At 33.6% G+C, this 27,377-nt stretch overlaps 3 protein-coding genes across 3 annotated transcripts; 1 reads left to right on the forward strand and 2 right to left on the reverse strand.

Moving 5' to 3' along the window:
• Nucleotides 1-2,103: 2,103 nt before the first annotated feature.
• Nucleotides 2,104-3,294, reverse strand: LOC134698960 (zinc finger protein 626-like). The gene has a single exon (XM_063560642.1). It carries the CDS (start codon nucleotides 3,285-3,287, stop codon nucleotides 2,118-2,120), a length of 1,170 nt encoding a protein of 389 aa, XP_063416712.1. The 5' UTR covers nucleotides 3,288-3,294; the 3' UTR covers nucleotides 2,104-2,117.
• Nucleotides 3,295-3,351: 57 nt separating this feature from the next.
• Nucleotides 3,352-4,950, reverse strand: LOC134699041 (uncharacterized). The gene is made up of 3 exons (XM_063560728.1): nucleotides 4,787-4,950; nucleotides 3,453-4,080; nucleotides 3,352-3,366 (listed from the first exon to the last, which is right to left on the reverse strand). The coding sequence occupies exons 2-3, from the start codon at nucleotides 4,038-4,040 to the stop codon at nucleotides 3,352-3,354; spliced, it is 603 nt and encodes a 200-aa protein (XP_063416798.1). The 5' UTR covers nucleotides 4,041-4,080; nucleotides 4,787-4,950.
• Nucleotides 4,705-14,171, forward strand: LOC134699042 (uncharacterized). Its single transcript, XM_063560729.1, has 2 exons — nucleotides 4,705-4,761; nucleotides 12,024-14,171. Exons 1-2 carry the CDS (start codon nucleotides 4,705-4,707, stop codon nucleotides 14,169-14,171), a joined length of 2,205 nt encoding a protein of 734 aa, XP_063416799.1.
• The last annotated feature ends 13,206 nt before the right edge of the window (nucleotides 14,172-27,377 follow it).

Genomic DNA, 27,377 nt, shown 5'->3' on the forward strand with positions numbered 1-27,377 from the left:
ACAAAACGAATACGAATATGTACCTTTAAAAAATTATGTCAGATAGGACATGTATTTAATTGACAAAAAGTTTATCGGGATGTTATATTTTCCAATTAAAAATTGCACAAAAATCAGGCTGTGTCGCCTCATTAATAAGTTTAAATATAAATTTCGACAACTTTAATAGTATGACTTTTTTGTGGATATTACAAAAAAGTCATACTATTAAAGTTGTCGAAATTGTCAATTGATAACTTTTACTATCTTTTTGGCATATCTTTTTCATGCAGAAAGAATGATAGCATATGAGAAATTATTAATATAATTAATATTCAGTAAATCAAATTAAAGCATGATATACCTGTCAGATGACTCAAAATTGCTCAGTGAAGCTGTCCATTGACCCTTTGTATGAGTTATCTCACTTCAAAGCCACGATTTACCTTGTTTTTGCGGCATATAGTTTAGAAACTATAAACGAAGGGAAACAAGAAATTGAGGATTTTTCCTAAACATGAGTTATTATCCTTTAAAGACGAGTTTTACTTATCTTTTTTTTGCAAAAACCATAATAGATAGATGGAATCGTAAAGAACAAAATTGTTCAACAACATCAATTCTACTATTAAGTCTAATGAGACTAAAATTTCCGAGTGACCCATTATAATGGTAAAACGCAGTAAATCAGCAATACAAGGCAACATAAACGCAAAAAAAATAAAACGGACATAATTTGAGGACTCCCTATATATATTATCTCGAAAATTTGACTGGAAGAACATAGCAACCGTTTTAACAACACAGTTATAACAGGTGACATAGTCAGGCTTTCATAGTAGCATCCGATTTCTTTTCTGATGGAATTTCTTAAAAGCTATCAGTTTACATTCCTTTAAAATGTATATTTAAAAAAAATGGTTCTTTTTACCAGTTTAATAACTTTCATACATATAATCCGTACACAATCTAAGAACTTTCATGACTTTGTACGTTTACCTGTACTTGTTTATGTTTTTGAATGTAACAGGAGATGATATATTACCTATACATTTCTTTCTGCAATCAAAAATATTTTTTGAACTATGGAACTAATAACATAAGCAACACGACAGGTGCCACATGTGGAGCAGGATTGATTACCCTTCCGAAGCATCTGAGATCACCCCCAGTTTTTAGAAGGGTTCGTGTCACTTAGTCTTTAGTTTTCTATGTTGTGTCTTGTATTCTATTATTTGGCTGTTTGTCTTTTTTCATTTTAGCCATGGCATTGTCAGTTTATTTTCGATCTATGAGTTTGACTGTCCCTTTGGTATCTTTCGCCTCTCCTTTACACTAATGAGAAGAGAATAAGGAAATAAAATTGTGAGTTTCTTAAATAACTTACATGAATGTTTATCAAGGTAGTAAGAACCATAAATTAAAGCAAGAAAAATACGTATAGACTTTGTTTGCAATCCATTCTATGGTCGTTGGTATATAGAATAATTTTTTAACTACAAACGAAATTCTTCGAGGTTTAACTAATACTAATGATATAAAAAAAGAAGATGTGGTATGATTGTCAATGCGACAACCAATATGATAGCCATAGGACAAAGTTGAAAACAACTAAACAGTTCTTTTAAAAAGTCACCGTGCATCATTCAATATTGAGCAAACCCAATACACATGATAAAGTATAGTAAGTTATAAAAGGCATTGCATGGGACAAGCACATTTGAACAATACAAAAGAGAAAACCAACGACAGGCTTAGAGTTTTTAGCATTAAGGCCGAATGTTACCAATTGCAACACTACAGTGTAATACCTGCTATTGCCTACGACAGATACAATAAGAATATATACGTGGTGAGCACGCTTTCTGGTCATCATCGAGGTGGCTACTATATCAAGAAGACAAAAGAACTATCTTATTAGGCGTAGAATTTATTCCAACTTTGATATACCAAATAAAGAGGTCGACGCCACTTAAAAAATAAAAACATGCTAAAAGAGAAAACAGTTATGACTGTCAAATTTATTATGAACAAACTCATGATTAGCTCAAAACATTCTAACAGATATGATATACTAGTATATAATTTTCTAGTTCAAAACTAGCAATATGTTTGATGCTAGTATCCAATTAAGTTGACTAAGTTCTTTTATTGCGCCGCTTTTTTGACAGGTTCATGTAACTAGCATCTTGGTTTTTATTCGCTTTTCTTTTCGTCCCATTCGGTCTGACAATAGAGGAAGTTACTGGTTTCTTTTTTGAAGAATCACAGGTTGGCTTGACTGAATCGATTTGTACATTATCGATAGTGTTCTGTACTTCTGAAATGTTGGTGCAACTTTCCGTATTTGATTTAGTAGATGAATCATTTTGATCATCAGATAGAAGCGCATTTATTGAAACAGTACGTTTTTTCTTGTTTCTATGGTTGTGTTTTAAGTGTTGTTGCAAGGAACTAGCTACTATAAATTCCTTTGGACAGAGTTTACATCTGAATGGCATATCTCCCGTATGTATTCTCTTATGAACGCTAAGGTAGCCATGATATTTGAACTCCTTCCCACAGACGTCACATTTATATGGCGTGTCACCAGTGTGTATGCGCTCATGTTGTATAACAGCTCTCTCCGCCGTAAAAGATTTCTCACAGATAGAACATTTATATGTCTTTCCAGAATGAGTTTCTAGATGATACCCTAAGTGATGCTTCCGTGAGAATGTTTTATCACACATTTCACATTTGTAAGGCTTTACACCAGAGTGAAGTCGCTCATGAGTACGCATGTGTGTGTTTTGAGTAAAAGTTTGTCCACATGTGGCACATGTGTACGGTCGCTCGTGTGTATGGGAACGCAAATGTACCAATAATGACTGTTTGTGCCTAAAAGGCTTAGAACAAAGTTCACAAACATATGGTCTATACTCTGAATGAACTTTTTTATGAGTTGTAAGGTTACTAGACTGAGTAAACCGCTTATGACATACGTCGCATTCAAATGGTTTGTCCAACGTATGCAGTCTCTCATGCGCAGCCAGACTGGATGTACTGCACAACGACTTATCACAGTATCGACATTTATAAAACGTTTTCTCGTCAGTATGGTTACGCATATGTCTTTTTAAATAGCTTGGTAGACCGTACCGTTTGTTGCATACACTACAGGAATATTCTCCTTCGTGATTACACTTGTGTTTTCTCAGTGTGTATGTATGTTTAAACCAGTTGCCACATACATCACACTGGAATTTCTTAGTGTTATCTTTGCTATCAGTTGTAGTATGTTTACACTGGATACTTTTGTAACACATTGTACATTTGCTGTCGTCTGCTGCTTGTCCAGTCGTATCCGTGTCATGCGATGCATGTTTTGCTTTACCATTGGTCTTCCTGTCTTTTATTTCATCATTATCAAGACCAGCTTTTGAATTATGAGACGCCATATTTTTGTTTTTTAGCATCCGAGGCTTTTTGACCTCTTTACCGGAGGAAGGTTTTCGAACGTTTGGTTTTATGGTGCATCTTTCATCTATCAAAGTAGTATTTTTGGCAATTTCGACACTCGGTTCAAAACAATTGAATTCCTTTGTTTCCATCATGGTAAAATTACTTTCCTCGTTTTTAGTGTCTTTTTCTACATTTGTAATGGATGGCAGATTTTCGTTTGTAGGAGTGCTTCTTGTTTCGTGTTTACCAGAGGAAGGTTTTAGAACGATTGGTTTGATGTCGCATCTTTCTTCTGTCAAAGTAGCATTTTTTGCAGTTTCGACGCTCGGTGTAAAATTTAATTCCTTTGTTTCCTTGGTAAACATACTTTCTTCGTTTTTAATGTCTTTTTCCGCGTTTGTAATCAACGACAGATTTTCTTTTGTAGGAGTACTACTTGTTTCCTGATCGTTGTCTGCGACAACATATCCACCGACGATAGACAACACTCTCTGATATTCCGGCACGTTTTCAGAAAGATTATCATTTCGTTCAACCTTAATAGAGTTAAGATCACGTTGTAAATCGTTTTGTGCAAGTTCATCACAACCAATATTCGTTTCTGATTTAATCTCCATTTTGTTTTCTTGTATTCTTGTTTGTCAGTTTAGACTTTTCCTGAAAGAAAAAAGATTTTGGTTTTACATAACACAACAAATTTTCTAACAAATTAGTTATCTTTTTATATCTATTAGTCATGTCAACTCCAACTCGAAGAAGCCACCTTTCCCAATAGTTCTTATGTTTTAGTAAATAACGATTCTTCTATGATCACATACATTTGTAAGTATTATCATGATTATATTAACAATGATCATTTTATTCTTACTTCACAATTCCAGACTGCTATTAATTGATTGTCAGACGTTCAGACATCTGTATTAAAATCACCACTTATGATAATGTGTGCTCATTAAGATCCCCGATGATTACCAATGGTGTATTAGATAATCGATTCCTGGAGATTCTTGTAACAATGCTGCACACACTTCAATCAATATTACTATGTGTGTAGATCTGATAATCTCTAGATCATTGATCGACGTGTAATATATTCTTTATTTACGATACACACCCATGCAGTAGCCACATTGCAATGATACATACATCTTCAAGTTCAACTGCGATAAACAATAAAAAAAAAAACCCAACTCAGATCTAATCTAAAAACGTAAGTTGTTTTAGACATGGATCATGAATTTTACCCATTATACATGTTATAGGGTTAACATTTAATTGAAAATGGAAATCCAAAATATGGAAAACGAAGATGATCAAGTTTTACATGTACCCAAAAGGGTATAGTACACTATTAAAATGTTACCTTAATTTCCCCAGTAGACGCTGCAATATTCCTTGTAATTCCAACGTTATGGAAACCATTTTTATTCCAACTGATAATTCCTTTGTATTGATTTCCTGGCAGTATCTTCTGTCAAAGTTTTAACTATCATACGGCTGCTATTTATAGAAACAAGCTTCTCGAACTGAGTGACGTATCAGACTCTGGCAGAAGAGATTTCATGCTACAAAGTCAAACTGAGTGCTAGTTAGAGAAATTAAATATTATAAATCGAGATCAATTGACGATCATTGATTAACATATGAATTGCTCTTAATAAATTTTACGGGTATTCATATTCAGGTCTCCTGTCACAATTCTTTTAATATTGATATTTTTGTACTAAGCACATTATATAAATATAGTAAAATAATAAAAATTTCAAAGAAACGAAAATATCGGAATGAAAAAAATTATAATTGAACTCTAAATGAAAGTCGCCAGCGTTTCATAAAAAAAAATCTTAAAACTAAAACTGATTGTTACTATATACATACTGCAATGTTTAAGATTTTTGTTAATGATTGCATGCAGACCGGGAAAATTTGTAATAATTTTATTTATTATATAAATACCGATATAAACAAAAGAACGTAGTGGATTTAGTGGGAGAGATACTAGTGTAGATAAAACATATGAGTGAAATAAAGTTTTAACCGAAGTCGCCAAAATATTTCGTCAAGCAATGCCCGGAGATAGTTTTTGATTAGCTGACACCTCTCAAATTATTTTCTTAAAGACTATCTCATGTGCATTTTAAAATCATTAACCAAATGACAGTTGCGGATCAAGTGGGGGGGGGGGGGGGGGGAGGGGTCTGGGGGTTCTTGGATTGAAACCTCTCTTTTTTTAATGGGGACATATGTTGGATCCCCCTTTATTCTTATAGTTAGTCCTTTGTTAAAAATGGCTGGATCCGCCGCTGAATGATATATAGTGTGCATATCAACATTATTTTCATACAAAACTATTATTATCTGTGTTGTTTCACGTTGAAAGTGAATTAAAACACTATGTTCCAAATAATCAGACACAACAATAAAATCCCTGTGTAAAAGGGTCTCCTAAACAATTATCATTTTGTTCCAATGATTTTGCTGAGTAATTTGATAGATAAAATCGACCAATTAGAGGAGGATCAGACTTCGATGACCTTATTGTTAATCAATCAACAGTAAGTGTAGAATTTTCTTTGTTTGGGGATATACATGTATATTATACCTAATTTATTCATACCGAGTTCGATTCGGTTTGGCCAAATACATTTGGTGGAGAAAGTAATATAGTAACTATTAACGGACGACGACTGACTAACTTATGATGCAAAGTCGGATAGAAAAGGTATACATACATTGCTTTTTGGTTCCATGTTATAAAAATGCACTAGTTATAAACGATTTGACTACCCCTCATACATCTATGTCCAAATTTAGTTTGAAGCTGTCCTATTGACCACTAATTATTCAATGTTCAGTGGCAAATATATATATATATATATAAACGAGTCTAAATTGAAAACTACGTTCAAACCTATGACTGCGTTGGATAAAAACCGCAATTTTTATACGTGTGCATGTCAAACAAATTTCGTTGTAGAAGGGTCTAAAAACAGCACAAACAACATTTTCCAAAAGACCAAAAGAGTGAAAAAGTATATTTAAACAAAACGCATTTGACTAACAGGTCGAACAACTGATGTTCTTTAACCCTGCTGACTGCCATTGGCGATTGCCAAATAAAATTGATCACAGGTTGTAACAAAATGGATCTTATTATAAATTTAATATGTCACAGAAAAAAAAAAATTTTGTTAACTTGTGGACAGGATGTTGTGCCACAAACGTTCGGTGTCAATATTTCTTTAGTACACCATATCCGGATTTCGACAATAAATGTCTCTTCAGTGATGTTAGGGATCGAAACGGTATTTGGAAGGCCATATAAAAAGCACCCTCATTTTTAGAGAAAGTACCCTCATTTTTAGATTAACTCTTGAATTTTAAGAGTCAATATATAGGATGAACGGATCATATAAACCGGAGGGAAAATATGATACATGCCCAAACAAAAAATATAAACGAGTCTAAATTGAAAACTACGTTCAAACCTATGACTGCGTTGGATAAAAACCGCAATTTTTATACGTGTGCATGTCAAACAAATTTCGTTGTAGAAGGGTCTAAAAACAGCACAAACAACATTTTCCAAAAGACCAAAAGAGTGAAAAAGTATATTTAAACAAAACGCATTTGACTAACAGGTCGAACAACTGATGTTCTTTAACCCTGCTGACTGCCATTGGCGATTGCCAAATAAAATTGATCACAGGTTGTAACAAAATGGATCTTATTATAAATTTAATACGTCACAGAAAAAAAAATTTTGTTAACTTGTGGACAGGATGTTGTGCCACAAACGTTCGGTGTCAATATTTCTTTAGTACACCATATCCGGATTTCGACAATAAATGTCTCTTCAGTGATGTTAGGGATCGAAACGGTATTTGGAAGGCCATATAAAAAGCACCCTCATTTTTAGAGAAAGTACCCTCATTTTTAGATTAACTCTTGAATTTTAAGAGTCAATATATAGGATGAACGGATCATATAAACCGGAGGGAAAATATGATACATGCCCAAACAAAAAATATAAACGAGTCTAAATTGAAAACTACGTTCAAACCTTTGACTGCGTTGGATAAAAACCGCAATTTTTATACGTGTGCATGTCAAACAAATTTCGTTGTAGAAGGGTCTAAAAACAGCACAAACAACATTTTCCAAAAGACCAAAAGAGTGAAAAAGTATATTTAAACAAAACGCATTTGACTAACAGGTCGAACAACTGATGTTCTTTAACCCTGCTGACTGCCATTGGCGATTGCCAAATAAAATTGATCACAGGTTGTAACAAAATGGATCTTATTATAAATTTAATATGTCACAGAAAAAAAACTTTTTGTTAACTTGTGGACAGGATGTTGTGCCACAAACGTTCGGTGTCAATATTTCTTTAGTACACCATATCCGGATTTCGACAATAAATGTCTCTTCAGTGATGTTAGGGATCGAAACGGTATTTGGAAGGCCATATAAAAAGCACCCTCATTTTTAGAGAAAGTACCCTCATTTTTAGATTAACTCTTGAATTTTAAGAGTCAATATATAGGATGAACGGATCATATAAACCGGAGGGAAAATATGATACATGCCCAAACAAAAAATATAAACGAGTCTAAATTGAAAACTACGTTCAAACCTATGACTGCGTTGGATAAAAACCGCAATTTTTATACGTGTGCATGTCAAACAAATTTCGTTGTAGAAGGGTCTAAAAACAGCACAAACAACATTTTCCAAAAGACCAAAAGAGTGAAAAAGTATATTTAAACAAAACGCATTTGACTAACAGGTCGAACAACTAATGTTCTTTAACCCTGCTGACTGCCATTGGCGATTGCCAAATAAAATTGATCACAGGTTGTAACAAAATGGATCTTATTATAAATTTAATACGTCACAGAAAAAAATTTTTTGTTAACTTGTGGACAGGATGTTGTGCCACAAACGTTCGGTGTCAATATTTCTTTAGTACACCATATCCGGATTTCGACAATAAATGTCTCTTCAGTGATGTTAGGGATCGAAACGGTATTTGGAAGGCCATATAAAAAGCACCCTCATTTTTAGAGAAAGTACCCTCATTTTTAGATTAACTCTTGAATTTTAAGAGTCAATATATAGGATGAACGGATCATATAAACCGGAGGGAAAATATGATACATGCCCAAACAAAAAATATAAACGAGTCTAAATTGAAAACTACGTTCAAACCTATGACTGCGTTGGATAAAAACCGCAATTTTTATACGTGTGCATGTCAAACAAATTTCGTTGTAGAAGGGTCTAAAAACAGCACAAACAACATTTTCCAAAAGACCAAAAGAGTGAAAAAGTATATTTAAACAAAACGCATTTGACTAACAGGTCGAACAACTGATGTTCTTTAACCCTGCTGACTGCCATTGGCGATTGCCAAATAAAATTGATCACAGGTTGTAACAAAATGGATCTTATTATAAATTTAATACGTCACAGAAAATTTTTTTTTGTTAACTTGTGGACAGGATGTTGTGCCACAAACGTTCGGTGTCAATATTTCTTTAGTACACCATATCCGGATTTCGACAATAAATGTCTCTTCAGTGATGTTAGGGATCGAAACGGTATTTGGAAGGCCATATAAAAAGCACCCTCATTTTTAGAGAAAGTACCCTCATTTTTAGATTAACTCTTGAATTTTAAGAGTCAATATATAGGATGAACGGATCATATAAACCGGAGGGAAAATATGATACATGCCCAAACAAAAAATATAAACGAGTCTAAATTGAAAACTACGTTCAAACCTATGACTGCGTTGGATAAAAACCGCAATTTTTATACGTGTGCATGTCAAACAAATTTCGTTGTAGAAGGGTCTAAAAACAGCACAAACAACATTTTCCAAAAGACCAAAAGAGTGAAAAAGTATATTTAAACAAAACGCATTTGACTAACAGGTCGAACAACTGATGTTCTTTAACCCTGCTGACTGCCATTGGCGATTGCCAAATAAAATTGATCACAGGTTGTAACAAAATGGATCTTATTATAAATTTAATACGTCACAGAAAATTTTTTTTTGTTAACTTGTGGACAGGATGTTGTGCCACAAACGTTCGGTGTCAATATTTCTTTAGTACACCATATCCGGATTTCGACAATAAATGTCTCTTCAGTGATGTTAGGGATCGAAACGGTATTTGGAAGGCCATATAAAAAGCACCCTCATTTTTAGAGAAAGTACCCTCATTTTTAGATTAACTCTTGAATTTTAAGAGTCAATATATAGGATGAACGGATCATATAAACCGGAGGGAAAATATGATACATGCCCAAACAAAAAATATAAACGAGTCTAAATTGAAAACTACGTTCAAACCTATGACTGCGTTGGATAAAAACCGCAATTTTTATACGTGTGCATGTCAAACAAATTTCGTTGTAGAAGGGTCTAAAAACAGCACAAACAACATTTTCCAAAAGACCAAAAGAGTGAAAAAGTATATTTAAACAAAACGCATTTGACTAACAGGTCGAACAACTGATGTTCTTTAACCCTGCTGACTGCCATTGGCGATTGCCAAATAAAATTGATCACAGGTTGTAACAAAATGGATCTTATTATAAATTTAATACGTCACAGAAAAAAAAAAATTGTTAACTTGTGGACAGGATGTTGTGCCACAAACGTTCGGTGTCAATATTTCTTTAGTACACCATATCCGGATTTCGACAATAAATGTCTCTTCAGTGATGTTAGGGATCGAAACGGTATTTGGAAGGCCATATAAAAAGCACCCTCATTTTTAGAGAAAGTACCCTCATTTTTAGATTAACTCTTGAATTTTAAGAGTCAATATATAGGATGAACGGATCATATAAACCGGAGGGAAAATATGATACATGCCCAAACAAAAAATATAAACGAGTCTAAATTGAAAACTACGTTCAAACCTATGACTGCGTTGGATAAAAACCGCAATTTTTATACGTGTGCATGTCAAACAAATTTCGTTGTAGAAGGGTCTAAAAACAGCACAAACAACATTTTCCAAAAGACCAAAAGAGTGAAAAAGTATATTTAAACAAAACGCATTTGACTAACAGGTCGAACAACTGATGTTCTTTAACCCTGCTGACTGCCATTGGCGATTGCCAAATAAAATTGATCACAGGTTGTAACAAAATGGATCTTATTATAAATTTAATACGTCACAGAAAAATTTTTTTTGTTAACTTGTGGACAGGATGTTGTGCCACAAACGTTCGGTGTCAATATTTCTTTAGTACACCATATCCGGATTTCGACAATAAATGTCTCTTCAGTGATGTTAGGGATCGAAACGGTATTTGGAAGGCCATATAAAAAGCACCCTCATTTTTAGAGAAAGTACCCTCATTTTTAGATTAACTCTTGAATTTTAAGAGTCAATATATAGGATGAACGGATCATATAAACCGGAGGGAAAATATGATACATGCCCAAACAAAAAATATAAACGAGTCTAAATTGAAAACTACGTTCAAACCTATGACTGCGTTGGATAAAAACCGCAATTTTTATACGTGTGCATGTCAAACAAATTTCGTTGTAGAAGGGTCTAAAAACAGCACAAACAACATTTTCCAAAAGACCAAAAGAGTGAATATATATAAGTGCCTATAAATAGCAGCACATGACATACAAATCTATGGGAGTGTGGATTAATCAGTACAGAGATTAATTCAATTACACAAATAAAATTATAGATTGCCTAACAATGTAATTTTAACACACTATTTAATATGTAAATATAAGAATGTTTAAAATATTTACAAAATGATGAAAATAAACGCAATATTTCGCTAGACCAACTAGCTTTATCAAGCGTGCATCTATCCAGGTGAAATCGGATGTAGATGATAAGAAACTTTTGCAGCTCAATGTATATGTTGAACTTAGCTGCCTTGAAAATATATTTATAAGTACGTCTGAGTCAGTGACAACTCTACAATAGACGTATCAATCGGAACGCCATCAATGATGATGATACATGGCTGTGTACATAATGTATATACAACTCGTCTAAACATCAACCCAACAATGTTATATATATACTATAGATAATTTAGCTGATCTGTAACAACAACATCTTCATGCCTTATATATCATGTACTGTAGTACGCCGCTAGATTAAAACTGACGTGGAAAGGTAACATATGGCCACCGAAAGCTCTTTTTTTGAGAGCCCAGGTGGTCGTGTGGTCTAGCGGGACGGCTGCAGTGCAGGCGATTTGGTGTCACGATATCACAGTAGCATGGGTTCGAATCTTGGATAAATTATAATTTCTTGTATTTGTTATACAGGACTTTATATCAGACCTCACGTAGTTAATGAATGACTCCAAGTTATCATTTTTACTCTTTGGTGGTTTCCATGAACTTTTTTTCCTAAATTTTGGGTATTACAACAAACCATAAGACCCCTAGAAAAAGAAAATTTAAAAGACGGAAACAAAAACCTGAAAGCATTGTTGTAAATTTGTCATCTAAAGAACTTACACGTGCTGAGGAATCTCTTTTAAGTAAAGGTTTAAATTTCTGTCCCATCCCATCAACTGTAAATAACTTTCAGCTAGACGAAGACCTAGACCAATTCGCTAGACGTTTACGCTTGAAAGATTTTTTCTACAATAGGGGCAAGAAAAACCTTGAAGAAGCCGGATTAACAGATTCAGATACTGACACCAATGAAGAAGTCACGTCCATCCCAAAATTTAGGAAAAAAAGTTCATGGAAACCACCAAAGAGTAAAAATGATAACTTGGAGTCATTCATTAACTACGTGAGGTCTGATATAAAGTCCTGTATAACAAATACAAGAAATTATAATTTATCCAAGTCAGAAAGTATAGCTTTGAAAGCATTAAAAGATCAAGGGGATATTTTAATAAAACCTGCCGACAAAGGGGGTGCTGTGGTTGTCATGAATAAAACAGATTATATAGCAGAGGGGAATCGCCAACTTTCAAACTCTAATTTTTATAAACAATTAACCACAGATCCAACGCTTAATACTATTCGAAGGATCAACACCATCCTACAAGAGATGTTCGACAACAAGCATATAGACAATGATACCTTTGATTATCTCCGACCTCTTGAGAACGAAGCAAAGGCCGGACGATTCTATATGTTGCCTAAAATACATAAAACGGGCAATCCAGGTCGACCAATTGTATCAGCGAATAGTCATCCAACTGAAAAGATATCAGAATTTGTAGACCATCATCTAAGACCTCATGTGAAAGAACTACCATCATTCATTCAAGACACAACTGATTATCTAAAGAAAATGGAAAGCCTCAATCCTTTACCAAGCAATACTATACTTGCATCCATGGACGTGTCTTCTTTATATATCAACATTCCACAAGACGAAGGAATAGCAGCGTGTGAAGAGGCATGGAACACTCGTAGTGAACAAAATCCTCCTACCGAGTGCCTTGTTACACTTCTCAAACTAGTACTGGAGAATAACAACTTCTCTTTCAATGAAAAACACTATCTCCAGATAGACGGTACTAGTATGGGCACAAAAATGGCACCGTCATATGCCAACATATTTATGGGCCAACTTGAAAAACGCCTCTTGGCTAGTGCTCCATATCAGCCCTTATCATGGTTCCGATTCATTGACGATATTGATTTCAAATGGACAGATTCACAAGAACATCTTAATGAATTTCTAGAACACTGTAACTCTTTCCACCATTCAATAAAATTTACATCTGAATTCTCTATGGAGAAAATTAACTTCCTCGATACTACGAGTTACATCAAGAACGGAACCATTATAACGGACCTTCATACCAAACAAACGGACAAACATCAATTCCTTTCTCCAAAAAGTTGCCATCCTAAACATTGCTCCCGTGGTATCCCATTCAGCCAGGCATTACGAATCAAGAGAATATGCTCTAATGAAAATACGAAAGATGCTAGACTTGGACAACTTCGTAAACATCTAGTTGTTCGAGGATACAATAACAACATCATTGATAGCGCTTTCGAAAGAGCAAACAAAACTAGTCGCCAAGAACTTCTTGAGTACAAAGATAAGAATAAAGCAGCTAACAGAACACCCCTTGTACTCACTTACCATCCTGATTTTAAAAATGTGTCATCCATTGTTCAGAAGCATTGGAAAATTATAGAAAATGATTTAAATCTAAAAAAAGTATTTTCATCACCACCAGTCATGGCCTTCAGAAGACCTAAAAACATCCGTGACAAATTAGTGACTTCTGTATTAGTAAAGCAGCCTACTCCATCGCCCGGTTGCTACAAACAATGTGGTCGAAGGAATTGTTTGTGTTGTAAAGCTGCCAATACAAACAGTTCTTTCATCAGCTCCGTTACTAAACAAAATTATACCATCTACTCAAATTCCAACTGCAAAACGGAGAACTCAATTTATATATTAACATGTGACACTTGTGGCATTCAGTATGTGGGAGAAACAATGGACAAATTTAATATTCGGCTTAATAACCATCGTTCATCGTACAAAACCAATAAAAACTGTCCTCTCACAAGACATCTTCGTTCTACGAAACATCCTTTTGAAAATGTCACTTTCCAAATTATAGAAGTCAACACCGAGTGGGACACCACGGCGAGAAGGAGAAGAGAAAACTTTTGGATCCACCAACTCCACACTTTAGAACCTGATGGTCTTAACGAAAAAGACGAGAAAAGATACAGGAAAGATAAAGAATAATTTAAAAACAAAGCATCGTCCTTTTTATCCCGTAATATCGGCCAATGGACGTTGCTAATTTCAACTTCCAATAATGTATTTTTAAGGCAGCTAAATCCAAGAGCAACATATACATGGAGCTGCAAAAATTTATTTATTTTTTTATTTTTAAGGCAGCTCAATCCAAATTCAACATAGACATTGAGCTGCAAAACTTTCTTAAAAATTTTTCTAATTTTCAAGGCAGCTAAGTTCAACATATACATTGAGCTGCAAAAGTTTCTTATCATCTACATCCGATTTCACCTGGATAGATGCACGCTTGATAAAGCTAGTTGGTCTAGCGAAATATTGCGTTTATTTTCATCATTTTGTAAATATTTTAAACATTCTTATATTTACATATTAAATAGTGTGTTAAAATTACATTGTTAGGCAATCTATATATATATATATATATATATATACAACTCGTCTAAACATCAACCCAACAATGTTAGATCTGTAAATTTGCTTTCGCAAATTTTTGGTTCTTCCCTCGCCGGGATTCGAACCCATGCTACTGTGATATCGTGACACCAAATCGCCTGCACTGCAGCCATCCCGCTAGACCACACGACCACCTGGGCTCTCAAAAAAAGAGCTTTCGGTGGCCATATGTTACCTTTCCACGTCAGTTTTAATCTAGCGGCGTACTACAGTACATGATATATAAGGCATGAAGATGTTGTTGTTACAGATCAGCTAAATTATCTATAGTATATATATAACATTGTTGGGTTGATGTTTAGACGAGTTGTATATACATTATGTACACAGCCATGTATCATCATCATTGATGGCGTTCCGATTGATACGTCTATTGTAGAGTTGTCACTGACTCAGACGTACTTATAAATATAATTATTTTCTGTGACTGTATCTTACATTAATTTGTAGGATCCTTTACTGTAGATAATTTAGCTGATCTGTAATAATAACATCTCCATGCCTTATATATCATGTACTGCAGTACGCCGCTAGATTAAAACTGACGAGGAAAAGTAACACACGGCCAGCGAAAGCTCTATTATTTTGTAGAGCCCAGGTGGTCGTGTGGTCTAGCGGGACGGCTGCAGTGCAGGCGATTTGGTGTCACGATATCACAGTAGCATGGGTTCGAATCCCGGCGAGGGAAGGACCAAAAATTTGCGAAAGCAAATTTACAAATCTAACATTGTTGGGTTGATGTTTAGACGAGTTGTATATACATGTATATATATTCGTGACGAAGTTTCGATCTGAACTTGAATTTATGATATTTTTATCACTTGTAGTTGAAATATTTTTAAACGATAACTGCAACAATAAATATTTTTTGTAAAGGCTTCCATAAGGCGTCCATAATTCGTTTTTGATTTTTTGTTAAGGACAGTACATATTTCCAAGAACCTCGTCATGAATGGTTGACAGTGTCTATGTCATTTCTCAATTTTTATTGATATTTCGAGTTTGAGGTATTTTAAAAATTGCAGATATTTGATAATTATGATATTTAGAGTTTGAAATGTTGAATATTGTAAAGACCTAAGCTACGAAGACTGCATGTATGCTTTCCTCTAGATGTAGATGTTGGTCCGAAGTCAGGAACTTTGCTAGTTGTTGCCTTTTGCTACAGTTTCGTGTCTTTGTTTTGGTATTTGACAAATACTTATTTTGATGACCATGCAGTCAGTGATAGTCTGATAAAACATTATACAGGATTTTGTTATAGACTGATGGGGATTGATATGCTGTATAGACATGTTAAATATCTCGTATCGAGTACCTTACCTTTGTTCTATTGTGTCGTTGGGTTGCTGCCATATGACTTTTATCCCAACATCTTCATTTCAATCATACTGACAGAGAAATACATGTACACAATCTGTAGTCACGATTTTGAAGCGTTTATCTTGAGCAAAAGTAATTTTAAAGATTTGATCTATCGCCCATTGAACGGTAAAGAAGACAAAATTACATTCTAGAAAAGGAAAAGTGCATGCATTTTTTAATTTCGGGAAAATTGTTGAAACGATGTTAACTGAAAAGTCGACTTGTAAAATTTTAAAATACACGGGTGTCATTCGGTTTATCGAGAGAAATGAGCGTGAAAGAATATCTAACGACGGTCAAGTATTGAGCGACGATCGTGAAATCTCTGGTAACGGATCGTGAAAAACATTTAATGGGAATTCTAGGTCAGAATCTTTAAAAATATTGCTTAATTTTCAAAACGCGGAACAAATTCGAATAAAAAAATATGTCTGTCAAAATGGTTTAACTTCCCCAACATAACTGTGAAATAAGAAAGAGAAAGTATGCAGTACTTTATGAAAAAACACAAAAGGTGCAATGCATGTATATGCAATTAATTACAAATAACACGCTTTTTGTTACTATATTGGTCATGTTTCAGTTCATCGTGATATATTTGAAATGTAATCTTTGGTGTATCTGATAGTACAGTAAAATTAAGGTATGTTCTCCTCTTAAAAGCACTAATTTGAATATGAAAACCTTGAATTTGTTGAATATCCATCAAACTTGGTCGTGAAAGATCAGGCAACGCATTATTTTGATCGTGAAAGATAATGCGTGACCAGACTTATTACTAGTAATCAGAAATCAGTATTTCTTTTACCATTTCATAAACCTGAAACTGGTTGAAGCCTGTAACTATTTTAATAAGGATGAACATTAAAGCTTTTTTTTATTCAACGCTTAACCTCGAGAGTTAAAAAACAACAACTAAAACATCTCTAGATAAGTTTGAAAGATTCAGCTCTGAGAATCGGTCAGGTGCAATGCATACAGAATTACACTATTTACTTATAGCCAATAGTATGGATATGCAACGTTTAAACCAAAATGATATCCATCAAACAAAAAATTACAGCAAAACAGCATCTTTCATGAGTAATTTGAGATTGAACGATAACCAACATTTTGTGCAACAGTACTTTCTTAAGTTGTGTATATACAACGCAGATGTGGATTGATTTAACTATATATTACAGACTATAGAATACCAAATCGCAAATGCTGTAATGTCTCGTCTGCTTTACTTATGATAGTTAATGTTATCGAACGTCTATAATATCAAGGGTTTTACTAGAAGTGTCAAATGCGCTTAATGTATTTTTGTCCATCTGATGAATTAAGCCTTTTCAATTGATTTTTATAGTTAGTTCTTATGTTGTACAGTTATACCACTGTCCCAGATTCGGGGAGGGTTGGGATCCCAATAACGTGTCTAACCCCGCCACATTATTAATGTATGTGCCTCTTCAAAGTCAGGAGCCTGTAATTCAGTGGTTGTTGTTTGTTTATGTGTTACACATTTGGTATTCGTTCATTTTTTTTATACAAATAAGGCCGTTATTTTTCTCGTTTTAATTGTTTTACATTGTCACTATGGGGGCCTGATATAGCTGACTATGCGGTATGGGCTTTGCTGAAGGCCGTACGGTGACCTATAGTTGTTAATGTCTGTGTCACTTTGGTCTCTTGTGAATACTTGTCTCTTTGGCAATCATACAACTTTTTTTTTTAAATTAGGAGTGTCAATGGTTAATAAAAAGAGTGCAAGGTCAAATGAACCATGACATGCAGATCTCTACAAATATCCCGTAGACCAAATAAATGTGTTCCGATCCTTACAGTGCCTTAGAAACTGACAAATATAAAAGTATGCTGGCCAATTAATTCGAAACATAAGGTCAAAGGTATATGAACCCTGACCGACAGCCAGACATTGACATTTTTCTATCATTCAATATTACAAATACAATTGACGTCATTATGGTCATTTATGAAACATGCAAACAGACATGTACACCATACACGAAATGCCATGGCGCTATAGCATACAGGTATATATCCAAAGGCTAGACAACATAAAACGAGCATTGTCGAATGATGCATGACAATGGGTTCATTGTCAGTTGAAACCTTGCAAAAGTAAAAAATGTACTCCTCACAATCATAACAACAGACACTTATCCTAAAGCTTAACGAATCCGCGATACGGACTTGATCACAAAAAATGAATCTTCATCCATGAAATAAGGCAAATTCGGGGTCAGGTTAATCCTGTCTGACGGACATGTAGTTTATAGGATCCAATATACCAAATGTGGATATCCTATAACTCGCGATAAGTGAGTACTTCACATTACAATAAAAAGCTTCATCCTACAATCATCCAACTATTTTACATTTCATTTTCTGAAAATATTTATACTTTGAAAAGCTTAAACCTATTGAGTATGTTGACCTATATAGCTTTTCTCAATACCAATAACAAATATTAATTATGATATAATTGAAGAAAAATTTGAACGTCTTCGTAGCATCAGATCTTTCACGATCCTTTTCACGATCTTCAAAAAATACGGTACATGATCTTTCACGATCCAAAAAATCCATTTTTGTGTAAATAATTCTTTATTTACCAAGTTTCATAGTATGTTTATACAAAATAACTATAAGAACCATTTGATTAATTCAAATAGAATGCCCTTATTCGTATTAAAGTAGGTTTTCTAGTCGAATTTGTGAAAAAGTCATGTTTGTTTACATTTTTTATGTCATTGAAATGTCGAGAAACAATCTGCCTTTTGTTGTTTTGTTGTTTTGTAGTAACTATGTACTTTTACAACTGGATATTCTGACATACTGATCATAATGTTGAACCATTTTGACAGACAGTTTTATTTTGTCGTAAATTTGTCTGTGTAATTAATTTAATTAGAATATGTATTGACCTTTCATATGTCTTCTCGATTAAATGTCTTTCACGATCCGTTACCAGAACTTTCACGATCGTCGCTCAATACTTGACCGCCGTTAGATATTCTTTCACGCTCATTTCTCTCGATAAACCGAATGACACCCGTGAAATATGTCGACGCAAAATAATTTCTACTTTGGGAATACATATTCTCCAATATACAACGGAGTTAGTGTTCATCTAATAGTATTACGAATTTGCAGTTTAAGAAGGTTATACTAGTTCTACAGTTATATATTTTCCGATATCTCTATTAGTTTCCCATATCATCCGTTTATCGTTGAAAACTGCATCTAAAATCATCCCTTTATCCTTGGTTGCTATCAGACGCTTTACTGTACAGTTGTTACTAGGGTGCTCTCTTCGAGGTCTGCGTTAGAAGTATAAATAGTGGGTAGCTATTCATTGGCATTTGTCAGCCGACCGTGCAAGGGCTGTATAGCCAGTCAAGGTCGTTAAAAACTTCCATTTGTTTTGGCATTTGTCATTCTTATCGGAGACATCGGAAGAAGAAGATAATAAAGGTAGGACCGTTAATATTTATAAAGACGAGTAGCAGGATAAGTCAAACAAAGTGGAGTGTTTGAAACCTGTTGAGAATATATAGATAGTTTCGGTTTCGTAGAAGTTGTATAAACAGGATAAGTGCGAAGGTTTTGCGTTCCACATCTCTCACTATTGCAGTGAGTGTTTGCTGTTAAACCATACCTTAGTGCTGCCCTGTTTCAACAGCTTTTATAAATATATGTTAATAAAGTTTCATACTTCGAAAGTTACAACAGTTTGAATAGTTTCCATAAATTCGTTTTATTTAGGTTTCATCCCGTTTGATACATTTCGGTTCAGCCCGTTTCATACATTCAGGTTCAAGCCGGTGTGATACATTAAGGTTTAGTCCCGTTTTAAACATTTAGGTTCCAGACAGGTTCCAGACAGGTTTCAAACATTTAGGTTTCAGACAATAGTTCAAAACCGTCTGAACAGCTGTTTTATACATTTATGTTTCAAACCAGTTCTATACATTAATGTTTCAGACTATAGCTTCAAACAGTTGGTTTAAACAGTATAGGACAGAAAGGGTTTTAAACAGTTTTAATTCAACAGGTTCGAGTTAGGTTGATAGGTGTTGAAATTCGTTTTTATGTAGTATAGTATTTGTTTCATATTTAAAAGTGATAGTGTAAATTTTTTTATTGACTTTAGAACCTTTGAATTGCTTTTCAAATCCCAGGAAACTGGTACGAACCCGAGGATAAAAACATCAAAACGTCCCCGCCCGGTTACACGTTACAATAGTATATTTTATATTTTACTGAAAGTTTGTTTTTTACTTTTAATTTGATATAAATGTATGCATATTTCTGAATTTTGTCTGACTTGTTAATGAATATGATTTACAATCCAGTTATTCTGAATAATCCTTCGTTTATTTTCTGTCCTAGTGTTCATATTGACTCCAAGTTTACTTTTGGTATTTCCATAGATGGAATACATTTTTGTACCTTAAAAATCTATGGTATATCGTACGGCTAAGTCCTCACTGCAGAATGAAACGCACTGCTTTTCTTATGTATCATAAGTCATGTAAGTAAGAAAAGTATGGCAATATAGAAAAAATTACATATTAGTAAAAAAAAAAAAAAAAAGGTTGAGGATACAAAGGGAAATTTCAAAACTCATTGGACGAAGAGAAACTTAAATTGATAACGCCATTACAAAAATGGAGAGAAAAAAAACATCATGGGAGGAGGTAATCTCAGGTACTCTTGAAGATGGAGCAGAGTTACACCTAGGCCTATAATATAGAACATCGAAGGTCCAAATCGTTTTATTTGATGCGCAAACGAAGTCTTATATTGGTTCAGCTCAATAAATAAAGAAAAAAAATCCGATAAAAAAACGTAGTGGTGAACCGAGTGATAGACTGACATAAAATGCGGACGAAGGAGAAGGATTCAAGTTGGATTATCTCCCGTTTGCCAGAAAAATCTAAACTGAAAAATAACTCCAATGCAAATTATCATCGTTAAGGCAAAAAATCGTAAATTCTGTATTTTAAGAATTTGATGTTTGTTGTAGTCATTTCGGATTAAAATTTTATCAACTTTTTCTAACTTTTTAACAACTGACATTACTTTTACTTCAAGATCATAATGGAAAAAGTGATATACTGTGACGTCACGTGCGATGTTCGTACATGTAGGCGTACCACGACATCGCGAGTATTTCGCAGCGTTCAAACTAAAACTTCGACTGAAACGTTGTTTTTAAGCAAGTGCGATATTCTTGTAGTTATCCGCAAAATCGACGGTGCTTTTTAACTTCTTATTGAACATAAATGTATTTTAGATTTTTGAAAAATTGTTAAAAATAACATTTTAAAGAATCATAAAATTCTACCCTCATACAACACTGATAATCAAACAATTGACGTGAATTTGAGTTGAGTTTGTTTTTACGTCAAAAAATGGCGGTGCGACAACTTTGTAAGCCTTTGAAAAATCGCTCATAAATTACTATATATAATTTTTCAGAATATTTGTCTTCAAATTCATAAAATGAAGCAAAGTAATATTTTTTGATTCTCAAATCTGGAATCCAAATTTTTCCTCGTGGGACAAATTTGCCCTTGTAGTATAGAACGCCCTTTTTCCTATGAAGTCATCAAAACGTTATAAAAAATGCATAAAAGACCGAAGGAACCTTTCTGTTAAATAATGGAGAAAAAAACCGTTTTTCAAAATATTAGATAGTTTAGACGAAAATCATAGTTTAGTCGTTACGATACAAGTGAATGAAATATGTTACGCGAGACAGCCTAATAAATAGCCGTTTTTTAAATGAAGCTTTTCGCATGCAGCATAAAACATAGTTTCATTTATTATTATTTTCGTTTTTATTTTAAAAAAACTTATTTTTAATAGCAATGAATATGATATCACAAAACTATACGTTTTGGACTTGCATCTTGCCAACTACACCGATTTTCCAATGAGGTACGAACATCGCGCGTACAGCAAAAAAAAAAAAAGCTCACAAGCTTACTGTAAATCAATTAATTAGTGCATGAGTGCATACAACTCATGTATACATGGTGGAACTTTTACGCCATCCACACTCCACTCGAAACAAACTATTGGCACTCACACCACATCTTCCTATATCTGTATATCAAATAAATGGAAAATACGGGAAATAACTAATTGTGTATTAAATCATGACTCTGAAGTTTTTTTTTAAGGTTCTTTGTTGCTTTGTTGAGTTCCCGTCACCTTAATGCAGGCCCTCTTGTTTATAGACAAAAAATAATTGGAGTCTCATATATATAAAGACACTTTCTCCACACATATTTTTCTCCACAAGATTAAAAATTGGCTACTTTGAAGGATAAATATGGACCAAAGGATAAATATGGACCAAAGAATATAATTCCAAAAACAAATATTTCCATTTGAGTCATTAAGATGTTCCAGATATTCTACATGCAATCAATAGTAAGATTTAAGATTTTTATTCAGAGCTGAATTTGCAGTTTTCTTCTTCTGACATTTAAGCATGCATAGGATTAAATGATTATGCTTATAAATAATTCACATTTTATCCAAGCAATTATATAGCATTGTCAGTGTACTTTTGGTTAACCAGTTTTCTATGAAACAGTTGTTTAGGGCAATTAAGTCATTCTGCACGGAAGAACCTGGCCAGACCAGTGAAAAAGAATTAAATATTTTTTTCCTGATTTTTTTTTGTAATAAAGACTTAGTCATATATATTTTTAGGAATATTAGTACGATGGTTCTCAAAGTCATGATAACACATTATCAAGATCTGGATATTAATTCTGTATAGTCAAATTCAACACGTAATACTAACTTCTCTTCCGAAATCTAGATACCATTTAGATAACTTTAGGTTTGGATATTTAAAATGGGTGCAACCGTACCCATAATATTCTTTATTTTTCAATTAAAAGTTGAAATGGCACATTTTTAAGCAAACTTCACCCCGTTGTGCATAAAATTATGCAATTTACATGCATACAAATAAGTACGAACTCGTAGGATGCATTATATATTTGTTTTGAAATCTTTAAAAAGTAAAATCTTTTTTTTTACAGATGTTATCCATTCGTTTGATGTGTTAGAGCTTTTTTTCCCATTTGATTGCGGACTTTTCGTTTTTAATTTTCCTCAGATTTCCGTATTTTTGTGATTTTACGTTTTATTGGCTGTATAAATTCAAGATAAGCCAGTATATAATTATATGTAATTAGTTTATTGCTGTAATTATTCTGTAGTTTTAGACAAGTACAATGTATTGCTCGATTGATTTTACCCGATTGGGTGTGGTTTAATAAACGATTTGAGAGCCAACGGTTATCTGTGATATCTCCTTAAAAAGTGTAACCTTTACTGCCACAACTTATGATTTCCAGTAAATGACTGGTCACTTTCCCATTTACATCAAGGTAACTGATATGCATGTTTTGCAATAAAAAATGATTTCCATATGAAGATCAAGACTTTCACATCAACTTTTTTTGCTTGCTCTTGATGATCTAAACAGCTTCTTTCGATTACGTACCTGTTTAGGTGGTACCCAACACTACAGGGAGATAACTCTGTAACGTCAGCTAAACGTTTTAATTACGTTTTGTAGTAAAGGGAATATTAAGCTTCTCAGTGATCAAAATTGGTGTTTGTCAAACTGCTATATAACAAGTGTAATTTTTCTGATAAAATGGTTGGTTCAAAATTTTTGAATTTTTTATATTTTTGTTAAAGGGTTAAAATAAATATTTTTTCCAAATGTTATGAAAATTAAACGAGCCAAATTAATTTTAGTGAAAGTGTTGGGTACCACCTTAAACCACTTAGATCAAATACAAATGTCCATCTTAAAAAGACGAAACATTCCCAAGAGTGAAAGGGAATACGGTTAACTGAAACAAAGCCTGTTGTTCAGGAGTTGTGGTTTGTTGGTATTGCTCATAAGTGTTACCTGTTTCTAGTGTTTCATGTAAGTTAGACAGTTGGTTTTCCTGTTTGAGTTGTTTTACACTAGTCGTTTTTTGGCCTTTTATAGGTTGCGGTTCGGTGGGAGCTTAGAGGTTGTACTTTGACCTATAATTGTTTACTTTTTATACTGGATGGATAGTTGTCTCATTGACATTCCTCCATCTTGTTATTTATATTTAGTCCTTATTCCTGTTTTTCATGAAATTGCATTAATTTCTCTTTCGGATAATACGCCTACATCTTAGATGAAATAACAAGACTATACTTATTGCTTTCTTTTTAGCAGTGTGATGTAAATAGTGAGTCTACCTAAAACAAACAAATAACTGCTGTGTTGCGCACGCACATGACAGTAAGTGTTATTTAAGCAAAGCTTTGAAAGCCATAATGTTAATGATATCGGGGGTGTGCCTATATTTAAGACTACTTAATCTGAGGGTATAAATTATTTAGTCACCATTCATTCAGACGTTTAAAGCAAGTATCAGTCTACCACAAATAGCATGGTTAACCAGCTTATTAATGAACAATAATAACAGCTGGGATGCTAAAAATAAAACATCAAAACGGATACTACTACTACGTGTTTAAAAATTACAATAAACCATTAGATTTTCAAAATTAAGACTATTCTGAGTGGTTGATATATGCAACCGTTATCATTTTTTATGATTAGAGACTTCATGCACTCTTATACCAAAAGGCAAAATAGTATATTTTCCTTAGCCCTAACGGAACTGAGATGTCCTTTTAATGTGATTTAAGTGCAAAATTGAAAGGCAAGGTATATAAGAACAAATTGCGACAAGAAACGCTACAGGAACATTTATTGCTTTGAACTAAAAATACTGTCCGAATATGTGACCTGGAATTTGAGCAAGGTTTCATTGAAAAAAAATCAACCTTTTAAAGTCTGTATCTCGAAAAAGGCTATCATCATCACCAGAGTCGCCTTTGGGGAAATTGATTGTTTATCGTAATCTAAAGACATTGTCTACCCATGAGAATCTAGCACTAAAACATGTGAAGATTATTTAATGTAAATAAACTCACCATAGATACCAGGACTAAATTTAGTATATATAAAAAAAAAAAATCTACAAAAAACTTATCAGTGATGCTCGAATCCAAAAAAGTTAAAAAGGCCAAATAAAGTACGAAGTTGAAGAGCATTGAGTACCAAAATTCCTAAAAGTTTTGCAAAATACAGCTTAGGAAAACTATGCCTGAGGTATAAAAACGGATTTGTACGAGACAGTTAACTAACTACATAATGAACTGTGGATTATGGAGTAAAGATACTTACAATGATATCCGAATAAAGAATACAAAAATATCTCATGACATCATAAGGGTTGTTTAGTGTATCTTCGTCACATTGCCCATATTTTATTACTATTGACAGAACGTCTAGTGACAGTTAATTGACCCACACTTTTTATTATAATATTACATATTAAAATATTTACTACACTTATGAAAGCTCTTTAAAAACATTAAAAATGCAGCAAATCGTAATAAGATATAATAAAGTATCAGCATTAGTTTATTTACGTATATATTTTAGGACAATATGTCATCTAATGATACTAACTCATCATCGATATGACGTCGGAAGACTGTCGATGGTCATTTGGTTACTGACAGAACATGTCCATTTCATAACAAAGATTCAAATTAAAGGTTTATGCAAACAGACCCAATGAGGTTAACTTTTGTCTTACCAAACAATAATACGTAAGCGATATTTGGAGTTTATTTGAACCAATCTGGGTGCTAATGACGTATAAGGTCGTATAACTATCTAAAACTTCTATTAATGTTTGATACACATATATACATCATATATAATGTTTGTCAAAATCAGAACTTATGTCCCTTGAATAATAATATCCTTTTTTTTAGTCTACACGAAATGGAGTTCATGTCTTATATTTTCTAAGTTTATGCCGTCACCGTCACAAGCATAGCTGCACCGCTACTGCATGCACAGATCTCGCACTCCGACAGTCGTAACAAGCGAGGAAAAGAAAATAATTTTATGATAAATATACCCAGTCCTCAGGATAATGCGAAGTGATTAAAACACTGAATTAATTGCTATTCAAGGCATATTTTGACGCCTTTTTCTTTCTACAAGGCAAAAGATAGGATAGTAACATTCAAGTTTCGCTCAGAGTTACATTTTAAAGTTTATATTACCTGACAATAAAGCATATGTTGAATGAAATGTTAAAGACTATAAATAATTCCCATTTGATCATAGTAAGTAGAATAATTCAACTGCCAGTTACCCAGTGATGTAAAACAATGAGTTCAGAAAACATCTTAGGAAATAAAGCAAGTTTTCACAGGTACCAGGCTTGTAATTTTTTACGCCAGACGCGCGTGTCGTCTACAAAAATATGGAAGAACACACAATGCTCTGTCGAAATAAAAAAAAAAGGACAAAAGACAAAAACAAAACTCCAACAAAACATAACGTCAACAGAGGTGTAAGAAACTGTTTAAAAACTTTATTTAAATAACACAAAAGTAAATATGTAATAATAACAAAAATAAGGATGCATTCAAGCAAATTATACTTAATTGCCGTTTCCGGTCAAAAATCTCGTCAGTTTTAACTCAGCATATCTAGACGGCAATAAATTTCTATGCAATAAACCGAAAGGCCACTTGTAGAGCTATGCATATAACCGGACAATTTAACATTTGATGAATGGGAAATGGTTTTGTGCAGGAGAAAACTATGCAATTAACCGAATTATGCTATTAAGCGGTATGCAATTAAGTGGAATCGACTGTATTATTCTTCTAGTATCCTGTTGTAGGAATAACAGTCCAATTTTCCAATCGGTTTAACTGTACTTCAAACAGCTTTATGATGGGAATTGGTTCAAAATTCTTTCTCTTGTTGCCCGTTTTCTTTCTTTCTGATATGTACTTTAAAATATAAACCACTCATCAAAGAAACCAAGTTTATATTCTTTATTCCAGATGCGTGCTCATAGTGTATTTTACGATATTCCTTTGCACTCCCTATACGTGTGAATTATAATTGTTATTTTTGTTATACACGGATGAGGACATATATACTAGACTATATAAATGTCAGATAAGTTTGTTCACATCACTCAAAGTGCAACCGTCTTGTAGCTGCAGTACTTTTAAATTGTCAGCTTTATTAGCAATATCATATTTAATCACAGTAAGTAGAAGCATTCAACTGTCAGTTGTGTTCTGTTAAATTGTTCTTTTTAAAATTGTTACACGATGATGACTGCTGTACCCATATTTTGACTATTGTATTCATTGTGTCTGTTTAGTTCACGCATCATTGTAAATATAACGAAATTTGATGAGACTGTCATCAAAATGAGAGGGTTAGCGCTATCA

This window comes from Mytilus trossulus, unplaced genomic scaffold (genome assembly GCF_036588685.1).
Source record: "Mytilus trossulus isolate FHL-02 unplaced genomic scaffold, PNRI_Mtr1.1.1.hap1 h1tg000024l__unscaffolded, whole genome shotgun sequence".
Classification (NCBI taxonomy): Eukaryota; Metazoa; Mollusca; class Bivalvia; order Mytilida; family Mytilidae; genus Mytilus; species Mytilus trossulus.

What these genes read in the sequence shown, in the direction of transcription:
- LOC134699042 (XM_063560729.1), top strand. Translation starts at nt 4,705, where the DNA reads ATGGAAATCCAAAATATGGAAAACGAAGATGATCAAGTTTTACATGTA. An exon ending in TTTTACATGTACCCAAAAGG is followed by an intron (nt 4,762 to 12,023) that starts GTATAGTACACT and finishes AATAACTTTCAG; the next exon opens with CTAGACGAAGACCTAGACCA.
- LOC134698960 (XM_063560642.1), bottom strand. Translation starts at nt 3,287, where the DNA reads ATGTGTTACAAAAGTATCCAGTGTAAACATACTACAACTGATAGCAAA.
- LOC134699041 (XM_063560728.1), bottom strand. Translation starts at nt 4,040, where the DNA reads ATGGAGATTAAATCAGAAACGAATATTGGTTGTGATGAACTTGCACAA.